The following is a 20,389-nucleotide window of genomic DNA, read 5'->3' on the forward strand; positions in this document are numbered from 1 at the left end:
ATGTCAATTTACAGCTGTTACACCAAAGCACAAGATCGACATGAGTGGAGAAACTTCGTCAGAAAGGTCACGAATACTCAGATATGAGTAGATCGACGACGACGACGACGCATAGTTGACTAATACGGGGTCAATTTTGATCACGCTGTTTTAAGAGTGTAGACCCGGCAAATACCAACAGTTATCACACTAATATTCAAATATTTTTTAACGATATTTAACATAGATTTTCGTTTCTATATCAAATTATTCATCTTTTTCTCTTTTGGTGGTAACGTTTATTCCACAAACTGTACATTTGTGTGCAGATTGAGGGCGCTATTTACATCTAATTTTTTAATTAAAATTAGCCAAGTAATATGAGTTATTCCTTATATTTCAATTTTTTTGTGAAAATTTCCCTGCCATTTGTTGGTCTTTCTCTGATGTTCTAATACCATTATACAAGTGTCTACCCCCTTGTAATTATGCAAACAAGATTTAAGATAAATAGCGCCATCATTGTTCACCTTTACTTAAAAATGACTACAGTTTACATGCCATCAAACAATCGTGAACGGTTATGAACGATTCAAAGTGACATTCAGAACTTCATTGTTGATGTTTGAATTCCTGACCGGGATAACTTGATTATTACTTTACTGGGTATTCTTAAACACTAGAGAACGTTCCTGCAATCTTATTGGTTCTTACCCGTGTGATATGACACTGTTAAGCGCATGCGCATCGACGCGATACCCGTACTCGGTATAGGTAATTACCCTTCCTTGCAAAATGTAGGATTTTATTTGATTAAAATTTGGTATACTCATGATATTTTTATTTAAATCGAAGTGTTTAAGAATGAGAATAAAGGTATTATTTTAGCCGCTGTCGTGCATCTATCGTCTCACATAACACGGGCGACATCATCATTTTAAGTAAAACAACGTTTTGCGCCAAAAAATAATGATGTCGATGAAACGATAGATGCACGACAGCGGCTATATACCTTTATTCTCTAATTATTCAATGATAATGATTGAATAATCGTCCAAGATCCTTTGCTTCCAATGCTGTTATTTCGGGAACTATCTGGAGACAACGCGTCTATGGACGTACCTAGTCCATGGTCTGAGAGACTAGATGGAAGGTTTGGGCTGCACCTATGCTGATTTGCCTCAATAGGGTCGTTATTATCTGCTTCGCAAGAACCTGACTTGTTTACCATGTTGACGTGGTTATTTGTAGCTAGATGAACTTTAGCGATGTCCATTTCGGAATCTGATTCAAAGCAATATGGTGATTCACTCACTGCTATATTTGGACTCTTTGGTGAGTTATCAATACCCTCTGCTTGATCCCGTTCGCACACGTCATACGGATCCTTCAAATGTAGCCATTCTTTCAAAAGTGACGCGGCATGTTCAATTCTGCATCTCTGCATTACATCAAGTAGCTTTTGCAAAGTACCCAACCTTCCCAACCGAGCTCCCGTTCTAGCCAGAAAATAAGTCAGTACCAAAGTTCCAGGACTTCTACACTGATGATCAGCACGCTCTTTCACTTGATAATATGGCCTTAAACCTAAGAAATCGGCAAATGATCGCCAATCACCTGTGCCTCTGGGATCCTCACGGCTTATGACTTCAGCAAGATGCGTAAATTCTTCTACTGTTAGGGCACATTCCGTAAAAGCGCCCGCAGGCGGTGTTAAATCTGATTGAGAAATTCGAAAACTGGTGTTTGGGCTGTCCTTACGAACGTCCGCGAACTGAGCTCTCCGTATCTATTAAAAACAAGAATTCAAGAATAGTGCGATGTAACGTATGTATTAAACTTATAGATGAAATCAAAACTCGACCGGTGGACGTCCGCCGGTTCCGGGCGGCTCCGTCTGGTTGGAGCCGGTTTCTATTGTTTCAATGGAACGCCGTTCAACCACCGGTAACCGCCGTTCAACCGGCGTTCGGATTTTGATCTTATCCCTATCAACATTGTTTTCGAGATTTACCGTGAGATTGCTGTTTATATTTATGTTTTCTTTCTTTCTAAGATATATGCCACGCGGGCTCTGATTACCGTGGGATTGCGCAAATACTGTTTATTTACAGGGAATTGTCACTATCAGAGGCCGCAGTGTTTCGCTACGCAAAATATAACGGGATTGTAATCGTTTTATTCGTTTACCCGTGAAGTATTACTTGGCATGGGACGTCGATGCATAATACTTACATGAGCTGGACGGATCTGGCAATTTCCTGCACTGGCAAGATTACTTGACGGAACACGTGACGACGGAGGCAATACAAGGAACTCCACGGCATCGACACCACTGCAGTCGCCGTCTTCTTGTTGCGTAACAAGCACCGTAGACGTGAACAGATCGGGTGGATTCAAGTCTGTCAGTGCTGCGAATGTCACTGATGGTGATGGTGATGTATACCGTGAACCGCGTAGCTCGTCTAGAATGGCTCCAATGTTGATAACCTTAAATGAGGGAAATGTAACAAATAGAAGCTTTGTGAAATAAAGGGGCACTTGCATTATCTTGAGATGAGGGGAATGTGAAAAATAAAAGCTTTACGGTGAAATTTGTCACAGTGTGCACATTTGACTTGTTGTGTGAGACTTAGAAAAAAATGAATATGCTTCACCCGTGAGAATAACTCTTAAAGCCATATTGTAACATTTCCATAAAAATAGAGTAGTATTTCTTTTTCCATAAAATGTTAGCTTTTACTGTCAGATATGTCCCCTTTTAATGTTGAGCCGAACAAGCAACAAAAAAAATGGAATATACTACCAGCGCCAATGCGTGTTACTCCGTCGGTCGTGCTACGGTACGATCGTTTGATGTGTGTGTATGACCGTCCTGCACGCCATTGTTATGAACATCGCATACGCGTTCGACTAACATTTCCATCGTAATAAACCGTCTTATTAAGACGGTTTATCATCACGTGCCAAAAACACCCGTTAAGTCTCTCAACCCAGTCTGATGAAGTCCCAGTGCAGTGATCAGGTCGTAACGCAACTCAAAATCGTTGATGACTCGAGAATTTTGATTAACCTTTTGTTACCTTTTGAAATACTGGATGTCTCTGAACATACATAATCTTATTGATTGTGAATCGTTGTATATAGCATCAAGACGAATTGGGACAGTGACAAAGTTTACACCTCTCTTTGCGAAAGTGACCATGATACAGCCTACAGGATCTAACCCAGTCTCCCTATGCAAATGATCATAATCATTCTCCAACTTTAGATGACCATATCAATCATTTTAGTGCAGTGATAGCGCCATCTGTTGTTATTAAGTTTATGCCGTAAATAAAACGTTTTGAGGCTACACTTGAGACCATAGAATATAAAAACATTTGATAAATTTTGATAAGTAAAATTCCTCAATGAAGTATGAGGAGGCTTGGGGAGATATGGGCCGTCAAAACAAAAGCCCTCAAAAACAATATTGTTCAAGGTTGCCACGCAGGATTATAAAAGAAACAATATTGCTCCAAAACAATAGCGATCAAGCTTAACCCATGAATTAGCCACCGACAGTGGGCTGGGCCTGTAGCAAGAGGAAAAGTGAGCGGTAAAAATTAAAAGATTTAAAAACAATTACAAATCGATAACTTAAGGTTACGCCTTGCTTTCTTGCCCTCCAGGCCATTATATATTGCAACTCCAATAGCTGATTCTTTTAAATCTTTTTGTTGATACTGGGCCCCAGCGTAACCTTAACTATGCGTAACCTTAACCATAATTATGCGTAACCTTAAAGTTATCGACAACCCAAAATTACACGTTCTTATACTCTATGATGTTAAATATAGCTTCAAAACGTTTTACATACGGCATAAACTTAATAACAACAGATGGCGCTATCGCTGCACTAAAATGATTGATATGATCATTTTAAGACCGGTTAATTGTAGAATGATTCATATGAGGTGAGGTGACAGGTTGACAGGCTCGCATTAAAAGATCCGTTCAAAGATCCTTTGTTGGTCGATGCCAGTGTCAATCGATCATAATGATGATTATGATCTTACCTTGCTATACTTAACGACATGGCCGACGTTGTTTGACAGTCCAAGGTAGATTGTAACATCCTTCTCTGGATTCTTTACTCTGAATGCTCTAGTTCGGTCACACAGTCGAGCATCTAACAAGGCTTCTTCATTCACAACCTAACATAAAACAGAATTTGATGATTACTTACATTTCTGTGCACCATATGGCTTAAAGTCATAATGTATGTCTTTTTAATTGAATATGGTAAATGTGTTTCAAACCTTATTGTATTGACATATTTATGTTCACGCATGTCCCAACTGGAATCAGCCACATTCGCTGTGCACATAAGACAACAGAATTAATGTCATAATATTAAGACATTAAATCCCCAATGGATTACCCATAGAGCTCCACAGTTAAGTGACCAAGATACTAAGTAAACGGGGTTTCTTATATTTTACCTCATTATTTCGGCATAAAATGGACAGAAAACTTTCCTGTCAGTCATAAAAAATAGTTTTTCAATTTTTGGTAAAGAATAGGAAAATTAAAATTTGACCGAAATCGTATATTATGCATGGCCTAAAAAATCCAAAACATAAAGAAAGAACGTAAACCAATTTAATCACGAAAACTTTATTGTTTTAAAGACATTAATGGTATCGTGTTCATGTATACACTACGTCGTATTTACAAATAGCTATATTCACAAGATTTCTCATTGATCAATCGTTCGGTGCAGTCAACTTAACTATACTGAGCTTACCTGTTCTTCTTTCCTCGCATTCCAGAGGATCACATGTAACTGGACAGCTGATGGTACTCTTCGCATTAACACACCAACTGTCAATGAGAGGGGGTCTCCATCGCGGAAGACATCATACATGAAGCTGTAACTAGCAAATCTGGTGAAATGGTCAATCATTATCGTGACCAGCTTTTCATGAGACGCAACAAGACCTTCATTTGGCGAATCAAGGTTTGCCCATTCTTCTCCATCAGAACTGCTGAGACAAGCTCCCATGTTATCAGAAGGTTGTTCAGAGAGTCCATGAGGGAAACTCAATACAATGTCTGATTGAAACTGCGTACCAGGTGGACCACAGTGTACGATATACGACTGCCATTGCGCTCCTTCCACTGGACACGCGGCTAACGGAGATTTGATTTCCACGAAAATATACAACTTCTGGATCTGATTTCTACGAAGTGCGCCAGGTGGAACAAACAAAGATGTGTTATATCTGGGGAGGTTAAGGTATCCTCCAGATTTATCAAAGATGGCCGCCGCAAAGGTACCCGTTTGTGACATATAGGCCAGACTAGCATTGGGATTGTCGACGTGAGTTTGCACCCAATCATTGAATACTAACAAATAACCTTGAAGCTCGGGATTACCATGTTGGGAAGATTCGTCTTGAGGTGAAAGAAATTTTTTAAGTTCTTCTTGACTTGAAAGATTTTGTAGTTGTTCGAGAGAAACTACATGAGTGGATGAATAACCACTACTTCCACTCTCAATATGCTCCAGAGGCCCATGACACGATTGTGGCGACGCAGGTGGTTTACTTCCAACAATGCTGTGTCCTTCCAATGGTTGACTTTGATCAGAATCAACAGCATTTTCAAATCGTTGATTTTGATGAGGTTGATTCTTACCTTCAGTTTCAGAATTGGTGTTCACTTTACTGACTGGAATCAACTTGGTGTCTTTCACTTCCGCCATGATTTAACGAATTGGAACTTTGCTAGTCGAGTTGTAACTTGTGTACGTAATTACGAATACTGTCAAAGCAGAATACTAGGAGTTAAGAAAAGATTCACTGTACCATACATAACCAAAGTCAATGTATTACCGAATGCTTACTTGACATAATAACCGATTCGTTTATCAGTTCTTAATCAAACTGTGTCTAGCAAAAGAACAGAAGTATAACAGAAGTGTAATTAACAACATATTCTGTTGGAAATGAATAGGTCTTGATCTCTACTATGTGCGTAATATTATGAACTCATCGTATGTGGGTGGGATTGTGTGGGATTTCATCTTAAATGAATCAGTATTGATGACACAGAGGTTTAAAATTTGCTTGTCATATCTTATAAAGATATTTTCCTTTTACATTAAGCTACATGATCATATCAACCAAACAGCCTGATGTCAACATTGGTCTCACCCGGCAATTTAAGTAATGATGCGTGGAATTTCGACAAAGAAGTTCATGGAATTTCTACAAGGAAGTTCCGTTTCATGGCCACCTTTGACACATATTTTATGTTGAAATTTTCAACTATTGTTTGTGGGTTTTTTTCATAGTATACAAATATTGACTGCTATGAGGGGCATGGTTTAAATTATAGGCCCGAGGTGATCTCAAAACCATGACTATGCCCCGAGGCGTAGCCGAGGGCATAGTCATGGTTTTGTGATCACCGCGGGCCTATAATTTAAACCATGCCCCGAATAAAAAGCAGTCAATATTTGTTTTATATACCAAATCGTAAGATTCTTGTCATCTGTTTGGTTAAAAGCATCGATTTTGGGAAGAGAAATTAACAGTTTCAATGCGAACGGCACACAGATTACAATCTGCGATTTCTGCGTAATTATTACGCGTGAAAACATTAACGCGTGCGTAATATCATTTTACGCTGGGAAAAACGCGCAGTTTGATCTTGACGCACGTGACCGGTCCATAGTTCATTTCCATGGACCGGTCCATAGTTCATTTTGCGGGCATAGTTAATTCAATGACTGCACTTTCAACCAATCAGATGACAGGAATCTATATATGAGGTATATAATAATATATAGTATTTATTATTATTATGCATGCAATACCGCACACCGACACCGCCTGGCTAATAATTATTTGGTGCAGAAGCCACACTAAAATGAATACACGGGATCGATACACGTGAATTGCTATGCACGATTTTGATATCAGACGAAAATCTTCTGATACCGGGTTAGAAAATGATGAATATCTCCCGTCATGATTTTTTTCTCAAGAAACCAGATTTGGTCTCATAAACTTGGAATACGTGTTGAACAGATATGATAGTCGCTAGAATGCGCTTTGAAAATTGGCCGTGCGCTTTGAACTCAAAATTTGACCATTTTATATTGCGTTGGTCCTGTTATGGACTACAGCGTGCAGCGTGTAGTACAGCTGCACTCACTGTAGGCAGTATAAAAGTCGATGACCATTGACCTCAATGGGGTATACAAGCTTAATCACGCACAACCAAGATCGATTACCCGGCTATTGTGAGTAGCCTTAGTTATGTCCCTCGACTAATTATTAGTTTAAAAGAGCTTTAAAGTTTTGAACCAAATGGCTAATCGTGGCTGTGGATTTAACCTACCATGGCGATTCCTGCCATGAAGATATAGGGTCGAAGACACTGTGTACCGTCAGTCCGATTGTAAGTGACTATAATTCGTTCCACATATTTTGAAGTAACCCGTATTCATATTATGTACAGGTGATTTTGAGGGGCTTATTAATAACTATTAATTAACTCCACACCATAAAGTTTGAAGAGATCAATAACACTTATGTTATATAGAAAGATTTAACTCTTGATCACAATACAAAATATTTACCTCCGAAATTTTCAGCTGTTGATACTACAGCTTTCTTCAGCGGACTGACCTGATCGAGCACACTTGAAGTGTGACGTAATGATCGGGTCATAGACCTTTGGCAGCTTGTAGCGCCCTCCGTCCTTGTTCAGAGATGGTTGGTTGGCCCTGATGTGTATGGCTTCCTTAACTCCCCTCTCGAACCAGCGGGGCTCCCTATCCAAAATTTGGACTTTGTCCAAGTCAACGTGGTGGCCTGGTGACTCAATATGGATGTGGTTGGAAACCTCGGACGAAGTGGTGCTTGGACGTCTGTGTTCTAAAAATCTGGTTTTAAGAGAACGTTCCGTCTCACCGATGTATGATTCTTGGCAGGTTCCTCTTGTGGTCGGCCCCTGGCATGGAATCATATACACCGGACCAGTGACGTCCTTTTTATCGGTTTTGTCCTTTGGCGCCACTAAAATTTGGCGCAATGTTCTTGTAGGTTTAAATGTCACTCTTATACCAACTTTCTGGAAGTTTCTGCGAAGTGCTTCCGAAATTCCTTTGATGTAAGGTAACACCACCTGTCCTTTAGATGTAACAGTACTGTCCCTGTTGTGGTTAGATTTCGCGCTCTTGGGTTTGTTGATTTTGTTGAACGCCCATTCGGGGTAGCCGCACTTAGTGAGAGCTTGCGTTATGTGCTGTTTTTCTTCTACCACAGCTTGGGGTTTAGTGATCACAGACTCCGCACGGTGAAACAAGGTCTGGATTACCCCAAATTTATGTTCTAAAGGGTGGTTAGAGGAGAAATGCAGATATTGATCTGTGTGGGTTGGCTTGCGGTAGATTTTTATTTCTAAGCTGCCGTCAGCTTGGATCACAGTGGAAGTGTCCAGGAACGCTAATGATCTATCCTCCTCTCCTTCAGTTGTGAATTTGATGTCTGGGTCTAATGAGTTAAGATGGTCTGTAAATTCCTCCGCGTACTCCTTCTTGAGTTTCGTGTGCGTGTCGTCGACGTAGCGATACCACCACACCGGGGGTGGGGTGCTGTTCTAATGGCTATTTGCTCTAAATGTTCCATGTATAAGTTACACACAATTGGTGAAACCGGCGAGCCCATAGCTGCCCCATGAATTTGCTGGTAATATGTGCCATTATAAACAAAATACGTGCAGCGAAGGCACACTTCAAGAAGCTTGACCACATGGGCCGCAGACAACTGAGTTCTTTCTTTCAAAGTCTGATCGTTTTCAAGTCTGGACTGTATAATTGGAAGTGCTTTTTCCACAGGCACAGATGTAAATAATGCGGTTACGTCGTATGACCGAAGTTCTTCATCATCGTCAACGCGTTCACTTTTTATACAGTCCGCGAAATGTTGGGAATTGGTGACATGGTGTTTAGTCTTACCAACCAAAGGCGTTAAAATTTCAGCCAAGTGCTTAGCACAGTTATAAGTTATGGTGCCTACACTGCTAACAATCGGTCTAAGTGGAATGTCCGGCTTGTGAACCTTTGGTAGCCCATAAAACTTTGGTGGCGACTCAGTGGTGGGATAACCACTGTAACCATAGTCCGCTGAAGAAAGCTGTAGTATCAACAGCTGAAAATTTCGGAGGTAAATATTTTGTATTGTGATCAAGAGTTAAATCTTTCTATATATGGATTACCAATACAGATGAACTTTCATGCTAATATCAGAACTGATTACGGCAAGGATTGCCTTGATAACATCAGACATTTGGAAAAAACGGGCCAAAAGATCGCCCGATATCGCAACCATCTTCGGTTCAGTCTTCATTGCAAACATCAAAATATAACACCAGTAAGTTTACGCCTGTCAAGTACTGTCAAGGGGAGAAAAGCCGATAATATTCTTCGGAGAGCTGAGAGAGCATTACTTAATGTGCGTGTAGGCCAAATTGTTAACAAAATCAACAATTTAAACCAAGAAAAAGATCGTCTTGAATCGGTTATTTATAGCGCCAGTGAGTTACCAAGCAACGTCACAGCTGAAATAAAAACACGTACGGAAAGGTCACAGGTCAAGGAACACGAGCTGTCCAAAACACGGCAGAAAAACAAATTTTCGCGATTGTTGGAAAGGAAAAAGGAGCTTGAATCTCGCAAAACTAACAACACTCTAGCGTCCGATTGCATCAGTAAATGGGTGAAAAACTGTTCTGAACGGCTCCTGAACGATTCTGAGCTATCGGTGTTGGTTAAAGGTTTGAATTACTCAGTTGCACCAACAGAGGTTCCCGTTGTTGACATCATTACCAGCACTGAATCGGCGTGCCGTAAGTTACCCGAACGGGATGCTAGTGAACTTAGATCAAAAGTAGTTGGTTTGTTGAGTCGGCCAAAGAAACTTGAATCCAATTTGAATGCAGATGAGCATAAAGCTCTTAATCAGTTAAAGAAAGATCAGGACATTCGGATTTTGCCTGCCGATAAAGGCAGAATTGTTGTTGTTTTGGATACTTCAGATTATCAACCACAATGTGAAAATCTTCTTAGTGACACAGCAACCTATAAGAAATAAAGCAAAAAGACCCCACGCCTAAGTATAAGAAAGAACTAGTGGCAGTGTTGCAAGAGTTGGAGAATGAGAAAGGGATTAATAGGGTAGAATATCGCAAGCTTTATCCCACCACTGAGTCGCCACCAAAGTTTTATGGGCTACCAAAGGTTCACAAGCCGGACATTCCACTTAGACCGATTGTTAGCAGTGTAGGCACCATAACTTATAACTGTGCTAAGCACTTGGCTGAAATTTTAACGCCTTTGGTTGGTAAGACTAAACACCATGTCACCAATTCCCAACATTTCGCGGACTGTATAAAAAGTGAACGCGTTGACGATGATGAAGAACTTCGGTCATACGACGTAACCGCATTATTTACATCTGTGCCTGTGGAAAAAGCACTTCCAATTATACAGTCCAGACTTGAAAACGATCAGACTTTGAAAGAAAGAACTCAGTTGTCTGCGGCCCATGTGGTCAAGCTTCTTGAAGTGTGCCTTCGCTGCACGTATTTTGTTTATAATGGCACATATTACCAGCAAATTCATGGGGCAGCTATGGGCTCGCCGGTTTCACCAATTGTGTGTAACTTATACATGGAACATTTAGAGCAAATAGCCATTAGAACAGCACCCCACCCCCCGGTGTGGTGGTATCGCTACGTCGACGACACGCACACGAAACTCAAGAAGGAGTACGCGGAGGAATTTACAGACCATCTTAACTCATTAGACCCAGACATCAAATTCACAACTGAAGGAGAGGAGGATAGATCATTAGCGTTCCTGGACACTTCCACTGTGATCCAAGCTGACGGCAGCTTAGAAATAAAAATCTACCGCAAGCCAACCCACACAGATCAATATCTGCATTTCTCCTCTAACCACCCTTTAGAACATAAATTTGGGGTAATCCAGACCTTGTTTCACCGTGCGGAGTCTGTGATCACTAAACCCCAAGCTGTGGTAGAAGAAAAACAGCACATAACGCAAGCTCTCACTAAGTGCGGCTACCCCGAATGGGCGTTCAACAAAATCAACAAACCCAAGAGCGCGAAATCTAACCACAACAGGGACAGTACTGTTACATCTAAAGGACAGGTGGTGTTACCTTACATCAAAGGAATTTCGGAAGCACTTCGCAGAAACTTCCAGAAAGTTGGTATAAGAGTGACATTTAAACCTACAAGAACATTGCGCCAATTTTTAGTGGCGCCAAAGGACAAAACCGAGAAAACGGACGTCACTGGTCCGGTGTATATGATTCCATGCCAGGGGCAGACCACAAGAGGAACCTGCCAAGAATCATACATCGGTGAGACGGAACGTTCTCTTAAAACCAGATTTTTAGAACACAGACGTCCAAGCACCACTTCGTCCGAGGTTTCCAACCACATCCATATTGAGTCACCAGGCCACCACGTTGACTTGGACAAAGTCCAAATTTTGGATAGGGAGCCCCGCTGGTTCGAGAGGGGAGTTAAGGAAGCCATACACATCAGGGCCAACCAACCATCTCTGAACAAGGACGGAGGGCGCTACAAGCTGCCAAGGTGACCCGATCATTACGTCACACTTCAAGTGTGCTCGATCGGGTCAGTCCGCTGAAGAAAGCTGTAGTATCAACAGCTGAAAATTTCGGAGGTAAATATTTTGTATTGTGATCAAGAGTTAAATCTTTCTATATATGGATTACCAATACAGATGAACTTTCATGCTAACACTTATGTTAATTATGTTCCCTATTTTGGGCAATGGTAAAGCCCAACTCCAGTTAACCTTTTCGCAAACCTGCTAGGTAATGTGGGATCTATTAATATCACGGTGTATTAATATGGGGGCGTGTTCCTTGAAGTCAATAATTTGTCCATTATGTGTTATAAGTTGCATGTAAGTTGCATTTAGAAATCACTAACAGCGTGGCGTAATATGAACATTATTCGGAAGATTTTTTATAGGGCGAGCGAGTTTTAAGGGAGAGCGAGTTGGCGCAGCGGTTGTTTCCTCGCCTTGCACCACTGAGGTCCCAGGTTCAAGCCCCAGCCGTGCCCAAGGACTGTATGTGCACTTGGTTTATCCCGATCCATGCTCGCTCTCGCAGGTTTTCTCCTGGATCTCCGGTTTCCTCCTGCTTTCAAAATCGGTGATTAGTTGTTTGGTTATCAAATAACTTCCTTCACCCAATGGAATTTACGGAGCTGCAGAAAGCTGCACAATCTAAGTGCGGATAGGTTTGCGTCAGGTTCGGCTGCAACCAGCCTAGTTGATGCGATCTGATTGTGATGATTCACCACGCAGCGAAATTACACGCTTTCAATCCTCTGGAAAATGTGCCATATAAAATCCGAAATTAGTTTATTTTGTTTAATTATAATACATCATTTTTTCTGCTCCTTTTTACGCCAATTTTGCACACAAATCAATAGGCCCGGTATTATGATTTAATTTATATCTGGTCAACCAGACATACCTATTTTTGACGGACGAACCAACGTTATCACTGCAACCTCCAATCTTTAGCTGAGTTGTGATGCAAATGACCTTGAGTACCGGACACTTCGGGTATAGATGACAATCGGCGAGGAATATCCTTAATGATTCTGTCCCAACCGTGTGAAAGTTTGACTCCTCCACGGTTCATTTGCATCACAATCCAGCTGAAGACTGAAGGCTTCAGTCACAACGTCGGTTCGTCCGTCCAAAATAGGTATGTCTGGTTGCCCAGATTTAAATTAAATCTTAATTTCAAAATACCCAGATGAACGAGAGTCTTACACAGTTTAATAGGGCCGGTATTTTGTGGTGGTTAGCAGGTGTTGGCCCTGATCATTTGTTCGTATATCCGCCATTTTGGATTTTTGCCAATTTGTGCATTTTGAAACCAAAGACGAATTTTTTCTTCATTTTTTAAAGTCCCCAATTAATCTGTATGCAATTACCTATCATGTGAGACATGTTAATGGCTTGGCTTCGATTTAGTTTTCTTCTTCTGACAATTTTCACTTTACGGCCGCCATCTTGGATTTTGAGCTGAATTTTCATAAATTTTCAAGTTTTACCGGATTTTTAAGCCGAAGGCGATTTTTTCTTCAAATTTTGAAGTCGCTAAGTAATCCTCGTACAATTATCGTTCATATAGTACATGCAAATTGGTTGGCTTCGACTTAGTTATCTTATTTTGAACTTTTTTGAACAAGTGATCGAGCGGTCTATGTACATCAACCCCGTGCAAAAATTACACTTCAAAAGCAGAAGTAAATGTAATCGCACGCATACCTATTATGAGGTCGTAGCAGGGGCTATTTTAACGTGCTTCCTGGCACGTTTGTGCAGTGAGATTAAAAATCCGTGCAGTGAGAATTAAAAATCCGTGCTTAAAATATTTTTATGCTATTCGACAAACTCAATATGGATGCTTTAAATATAGCATCTACCGTATGGTCATTTTCAGATGAAATGGCAAAGGTTTTGCGCTGGCCGCCCTTTACACTTCATTACCCCTTTCTCATGTTTCTAGAAAACTCTTTAATTTTCACAGGGCCTCATGCATATTATAGACATAGTTTGCTAACCGCTAGTATCATCAACTTTCCCTCCCCTCACGCCTTGCTCACGATAGTCATGATAGTGTTTACAATTAAAACAAATTCTGGTCACTTTCCATTTTGTCAACCTGCGTGGCAAATGGGGTTGGGTGCGGCAACTACCAAAAATTGATAAGGGGCACAGTATATACAATCACCCCCACGTTGACGTAACACCTGTATGTGGGTTTCTGTCCAAATTAATCTCATTTGGTCATTTTATCCCCGTGCTCATTTTTGCGCTCTTCATTCAAATTATTCTACTTTTGCACCATATTTCACCATTTTAGCTTCAATATAGCAAAATGTTCGCGCGCTTCGTGCGCATTTGTACAATAAACTTATATTATGTAGTCAAAACGTGCGGGATTCGCTGTACTTGAGGTGAACGTGGAATTACAGTATAGACGAATCCAATTTCACGCATTCCTACACCTCGATGGCAGCCATAGCTGGGTCCCCCTTAGGTCTAATCCACCTAAAATGTGAAATGATGTGGCCTTGGCGGGGATATTAAACTGCATTCCATCACCCGTGTTACACGTAGACAAAAGAATGATGAAAGTTTACAACACAATATAATTCAACATCGATTTTTAAGCGGATTTAATCCACCCATTTGGGCAGTAATAACACCAGTTTGGTGCAGTCGGGACCCAGTAATGGCCGAGTAAATCCTGACCATGACTTGGCTTGTTGGATTCGTCTATAGTTATATTATTTTGTTGTATCTGATTCTCTGACGTGACATGTCCTGACATAAAATCCGACATGCCTATTTGTCATCACTGAGCTATTTAAAATATGACTACATGTACAATGACTGAAATTTACCCAAAATTGAGAAAATGGTAATTGCTTTCTATTAAGGGCATGATTTTTCGGAGTTTAAGTATACCACATCTACTCCAAGTAGATAATCAAACATCAAATAGCATTAAAATGCTTAGGACACTCATTTTAGAGATAAAATTTGGCCAAAAGGACCAGAAATGTAGTAGTTTGTTAGTAATTTGTTTCTGACTCACTGGCGTAGCCTGGTGAACATGATGAAGTTTTGAGCTTTGGATATATTGAGAAATATCACCTATATATTACCAAAAACTACTCAAATTGAATTTAAATTGAGAAAATAATAATACAATCATATTGCCTTCAATGTTTTTCTCGTTTCGGTGTCACAATTTACTCTTTGTAGATACCAGTCGATAAATGACATTAACATGTTTACAAAATCCTCTTTTGGGGCACCAAAATGACCAAAAATAACCCAAAAGACATAATAGTTTAAAATGTATTTAAAACAGTCATGTAAGATGGTTGTATTTGTTACTTTTTTCCGGCCTACGCTACATAAAATATATATCATTCCCAGTAACTAGTAGCCATCAACATTTTTAACGGCTTATGAGAATCATTTTAGGGCCAAAAATTTTTAAACAAAATCCAAAATGTATAATCGTTAATTTTGATTTTTAAAAAGGTTATAATCGCTAGTATCGTTGCAATTCCTTTGTTGGTCCTGATCCTCTGACACTGTCTTAGAATAAAATTCTGGACCTTGACTCGCTTGTCATCATTGAGTAATTTCAAAGCCTACCAAAACACTGTGAAATGGACGTAACATTTTTAAAATGGAAAAGCAGAAGGCTGTGTATTTGTTACATAGTTCTTTACGGTTGCAATGTAGTCACCGAGTCGAAATATCTCTAAAATAAGCAAATTTAACCCATATCTCGGCAAATAGATAATATATTGACACATCCAACGAGCCAAGTGAAGGTCAGAATTCAATCGGCCATTACTGGGTCCCGTCTGCACAAAACTTGTGTCCGTACTGCCCAATTGGGTGTATTAAATCCGCTTAAAAATCGATGCTGAATTGTATTACGTGTAACACGGGTGATGGAATGCAGCTTAATATCCCCCCAAGGCCACATCATTTCACATTTTAAGTGGAATAGACCTAAGGGGAGGGGGGACCCAGCTATGGCTGCCATTGAGGTGTAGGAATGCGTGAAATTGGATTCGTCTCAGTGAGACATTGAGACATAGGTAAAATGTTTTGAAAACGTTCTAAACATATGCTATAAACGCGTTTTGGTTTTGGTCAAAACTTTTTAATAGCATCTAGATGTCTGGTTAAGGTCTTAAAAACGATTTTTAAGATGGCTGATATAATAAATAATCAAGAAAAGCGAAAAAAAAATTGAAACTAGGCCTATACTCCAATTCCAGGTTCCCGACCAAATCTAATGTTCCCAATCCCGACTATATGGTTTGACATAGTTTAACAATATTTAAGCAGTAAAGCCATTTAGACCATGGTGAATAAACTAAACAATTTTAAAGAAAATAGTGGTGTGAAAAAAGCAGCCTAACGCCTTGAACCAAGGCTAAAAGTAGGTTACCTGTCGTTTCATTTCAGGATCTAGATTTTTGTGTGCACAAATCCATGTGACTATGCGTGGTTTGGAAACAAAATAGTGGGGATTATGTTGTCAGTAATAAACACCACAACAGAAGAAAGTTCTTACTGTTTGAGTGGTCATAAAATAAAATAATTTTTAACTCAATGAATTAAACCAAATTATTGTCTACACTCACCAAACAATAAGTAAATATCGTATGATATGATCAACTTGTAAATCTCGATGGCGTTATTAAACGACTTCACGAAAACGCTTTCCAAGTTAATCATGAAAACTTAATAAAAAAAAGGCCTTTAAAAAACTCGGGAGCTTGAGACTCTACTCCTTGCCCCAGCAAGGGGCTTTGACGATGGATTCCACCAAAGGATCTAAGGTGGATCCTTGGACCCCACCCGTTTGAGCTAATAACATTGATAACTTGCCAGTAAAAATAGTCCTAAACGCCCTACAAGTGAGAAAAGCGTTTGACTGCAGTATTTTCCCCTCTAAAATAAATTTATTAGACCTTCGGCCAAGTTGCTTTTTTATTCAAATTTTATTCAGACCTATTTTGCACGTTTGTTTACAGATTAAGTATTGCTATGTAATGAGTGTCAAGTGTCCAATCAGGTAAAGTCAAAAATGAGTCACTAAAATGCATGATTTTTAAAAATCGCCAAAGCTGGAGAGGGACCAGCCCTCCACCCCTCCCCGCAAGCTCGTCACAGCTGGTTGATCATCGAGACTTTACAAATAGCCCCTGGGTCGTAGGTATAACTCAGTCACAGCAATGAATAAAACAAATCAAAAACTTAGACAATAAGGATTTGGATAAATATATTTTATTGATACGTATCAAAAATAATATTTCCGGATGACACAATACAATACTGATATTAACTGCTGCGTAAATTGAGTTACCTTGAAATTCCCCTGGACAAGGAAGTCACCGCTAATTTGTTTCGTTGTAACCCGTACGAAACTCGGGGAGCTGATCCTGGTTGCGATGGTTATTTGTGGAATGTCTAGGGTGTGCGCTCTTGAAGCAGCAAAGTTCCTGAATTGTAGTTTAATGGTTTATGGAATGATGTGGGCCATAGTGGTCAGCGACAACCTGTAAAATTTGCTGAAGCTTGTGGATCAACGTCTAGGCGTTGTGCCTGTGCGTAGCGCACTATAAATCACTGCGCTTTTTTTGTTTTTGTTTTTTGTTATAACGATATGAAACATACTCAAATACATTTTTAAATATCTAGTACGTTTCATAAACTTATCGAGAAAAATGTCCTTGAGTGTGTTTCATATCGGAAGTTAAAAACTAGTTTGAATCTGTCAAGACTTTGATTTCCTTACACGGCGAAGTGCATCTTTTAAGGTACAATGTATTATTTTCCTGTCACCATGGTAACGTTCCATTTGTTCTACTTTAAACCATATTTGACCATTTAAGCGTCAATATGTCATATTTCCATATCGAAAATTTACATAATTACACACAACAAAATCAGACAATGTTAAATTGACAAAATACATCAAAATCAGTAAAACAGTAAGGCTGGAAGGCCAAAGAGGCCTGTAAAAAGCCTTCCCCCATAGGAAACAAACAAAATATATTAAAACAAAACCAGATAAAACAAGTACGGAACAAGACAAAGGACGGGTGCTTAAAGATATTTATAAACCATATAGTTTAAGTTTTGTTTTAAGTGCTCAAAAGAAAAAAAAATCAAACGTAAGTTGAAATTAGCATTTGCTTAAATTGATTACGGAAATGTTTACTAGTTGATTTTCTAGAGTATTCTAAAGATAGGGGCCACTGGTGCGAACAGAATGATCCGAAAATGTTTTCTTATTTTTAGTTAGATTGTAGTTGTTACAGTGACTTGCCGAATAGTTGTGGATATCAGACCGTTTCTTAAAGGAAATCTGTACCATAAACTAATCAATGGCTATATAGTTGCAGTAATAATAAAAACGACAAACAGTAAAAGTCCCACGCTTATATACGTCCAAATAAAGGAGAAATTCTTAATTCCTTACGACGATCAGCCGATCGATGGCTGCCATATTGATACCCGATGTATTTTTTATTACGCTGTAACGGTACCCCGATTTTGAAACCAGCGAAATCCGTGCCACAAGCCTCGTCCCTCGTGAACTTTGGTGACACGAAGCGAATACTACCAAAGTTCAGATTCAACATTCGTTCAAAAGAAAACGCGACACTTTTTACCCATAAAACTACAGAAGAACATAAAAAAATGTATATTATGTAATATTTATGATCAACAATGTCTTTTGAGAACGAAAAGTATAAAAACAGCACTAAAAACAAAATTCGCTGTGGGGGTCGCGAATACCATAAAGCAACACACGCTCGCCGAAGGTAGCCGAGGGTCTGTGTGAAAGGTTACACTACAGCTTGTGGCAGAAAGGATTCGCAAGCAGCTATCATGGCGGCTTCCATGAATCGCAGAAACGAAGGATTAAAAGTGCTTTTTCTTTGTTAGGAATATTCCGAAATTCATATAGACCGTCTGGTATGTTTAATTTAGGGGTATATAACTATATTAGCCATTGATTAGTTTATGGTACAGATTTCCTTTAAAGTAATATTTAAATGAGGAAGGTAGCTCATTCACGGAGTATCTATACATGAAAACACCCAATTCAAAAGTATACATATCAGTTACGGTTAAAACAATGTATTTGGCAAAAATGGACCCCAGTGTGTCTCCTGTATTAGAAATTGTCCTTATTGCTTTTGAAGCTTGACGAGTTTGTCCAAATAGGATTTACAAGTATTTCCCCAGATAAGTATACCATAGTGCAAAATAACGGTACAGTAAAGAATGAATAATATACGGCTAGCGATAAAGTGTTTAAGTTTATACATCACACCAATATTTATAGCAATTGTTTTGGACACACAATTAATATGATTTTCCATGTAAGGCAATCGTGCTATATTTAACTTTCTTCAAACAGGTATTGTCTAAAATTACATTCATATCAGATTTATCAATATTTTATACCATGGTGTTCCAAGAATCATACAGTTCGTTTTGCTAGCATTAACTGATAATTTGTTGGCTTTGAACCAATTGTTTACTTCTTTTAGTTCTTCGTTTATAAGATTGATTTGATTTTCAATGTTGGGATGCAAGTACAGAATAGTTGTGTCATAACTATAAAGTATAAAAAGTAGAGGGCCTAGTATTGACCCTTGTGGAACACCACAGATAATATCTTTATGATCAGACTCACATCCTATGTTTCCTATTACATAAACCATTCTAATACAATTCCACGAAATCCGCAATGTTCCAATTTGTGCCGAAGTATACCGTAAACGTTCGCCTAATGGCGCTATGGAGTTCATGGAAATGAGAGAGCGCCATCCCTGTAAAATCCGACTATTATCACTGATCATTAAGGGTACGTGTAGTTAAAGGGTGAAACCTATCGACACATACAATTATGAACAAGATCGAACAAACTTGTTCATGATAATGCGGTAATCATTAGACTATAGTGCGAGGATAAAGAGAACTTGTGGAGAAGATTGATGGTTCGAATCTCATGCAGTAATTTCTGACATATTATGATGTCTGTCAATGTTATTTTTTTCTGATTTGAGGACATTTTATTCTCTATTTTGTTGATTTTATCTTTAACATTGTTTATATAATTTTATTATTTTATCTTGTATGTGTCTTTTTTTCATGATTCTTTGTTTTTATCGTTTCATTTTAGAGTAACTCAACAATCCATTCAATCAAATGTTGTAATGAACCTATTTGATTGTATAGGCATTTGTTATGTGTGTGAGACGAACTGTGCGACAAGTCTTTCAATTCGCGCGAGTGTCCTTGCCAATGCACCAGTGGTCATAAGAGGTATATCATTTTATTCGAAAGGGGGGGGGTCCCAAATATACGGGGGTCATAAAGTCTTGGAAAGAATAATAGGAGGGGGTCATAAAATGTTTTATGACCAAAATTTAGGGAGTCACACGATGACCACAGAAAGGGTGTTATTTTATTCAAAAAGACTGATTTCAATACAATTTTGGGGTTTGGGATCATAAAATTTTTGTTGCCGAAATAGGGGGTGCGCAATTTTATTGACGCAGACTTTTTGTAAATTTGGGACCCCCTTCCGAAAAAAATGATAGCCCTCTAAGGGGCTGTGCAATAATTATGAGCCCCCCCGGGGGGTAAAATTTCCAAACGGCTCGCCAAAAATCGCTTGCCCCCCCTCTCGGCCTGCCAAAAATCGCT

At 39.3% G+C, this 20,389-nt stretch overlaps 1 protein-coding gene across 1 annotated transcript; it reads right to left on the bottom strand.

Annotated features, from left to right (window-relative positions):
- Positions 1-115: 115 nt before the first annotated feature.
- LOC140153569 (uncharacterized) lies at positions 116-6,191 on the bottom strand. The gene is made up of 4 exons (XM_072176348.1): positions 4,772-6,191; positions 4,041-4,178; positions 2,215-2,469; positions 116-1,768 (listed from the first exon to the last, which is right to left on the bottom strand). Exons 1-4 carry the CDS (start codon positions 5,729-5,731, stop codon positions 1,001-1,003), a joined length of 2,121 nt encoding a protein of 706 aa, XP_072032449.1. The 5' UTR covers positions 5,732-6,191; the 3' UTR covers positions 116-1,000.
- Positions 6,192-20,389: the final 14,198 nt, after the last annotated feature.

This window comes from Amphiura filiformis, chromosome 5 (genome assembly GCF_039555335.1).
Source record: "Amphiura filiformis chromosome 5, Afil_fr2py, whole genome shotgun sequence".
Lineage (NCBI taxonomy): Eukaryota > Metazoa > Echinodermata > Ophiuroidea > Amphilepidida > Amphiuridae > Amphiura > Amphiura filiformis.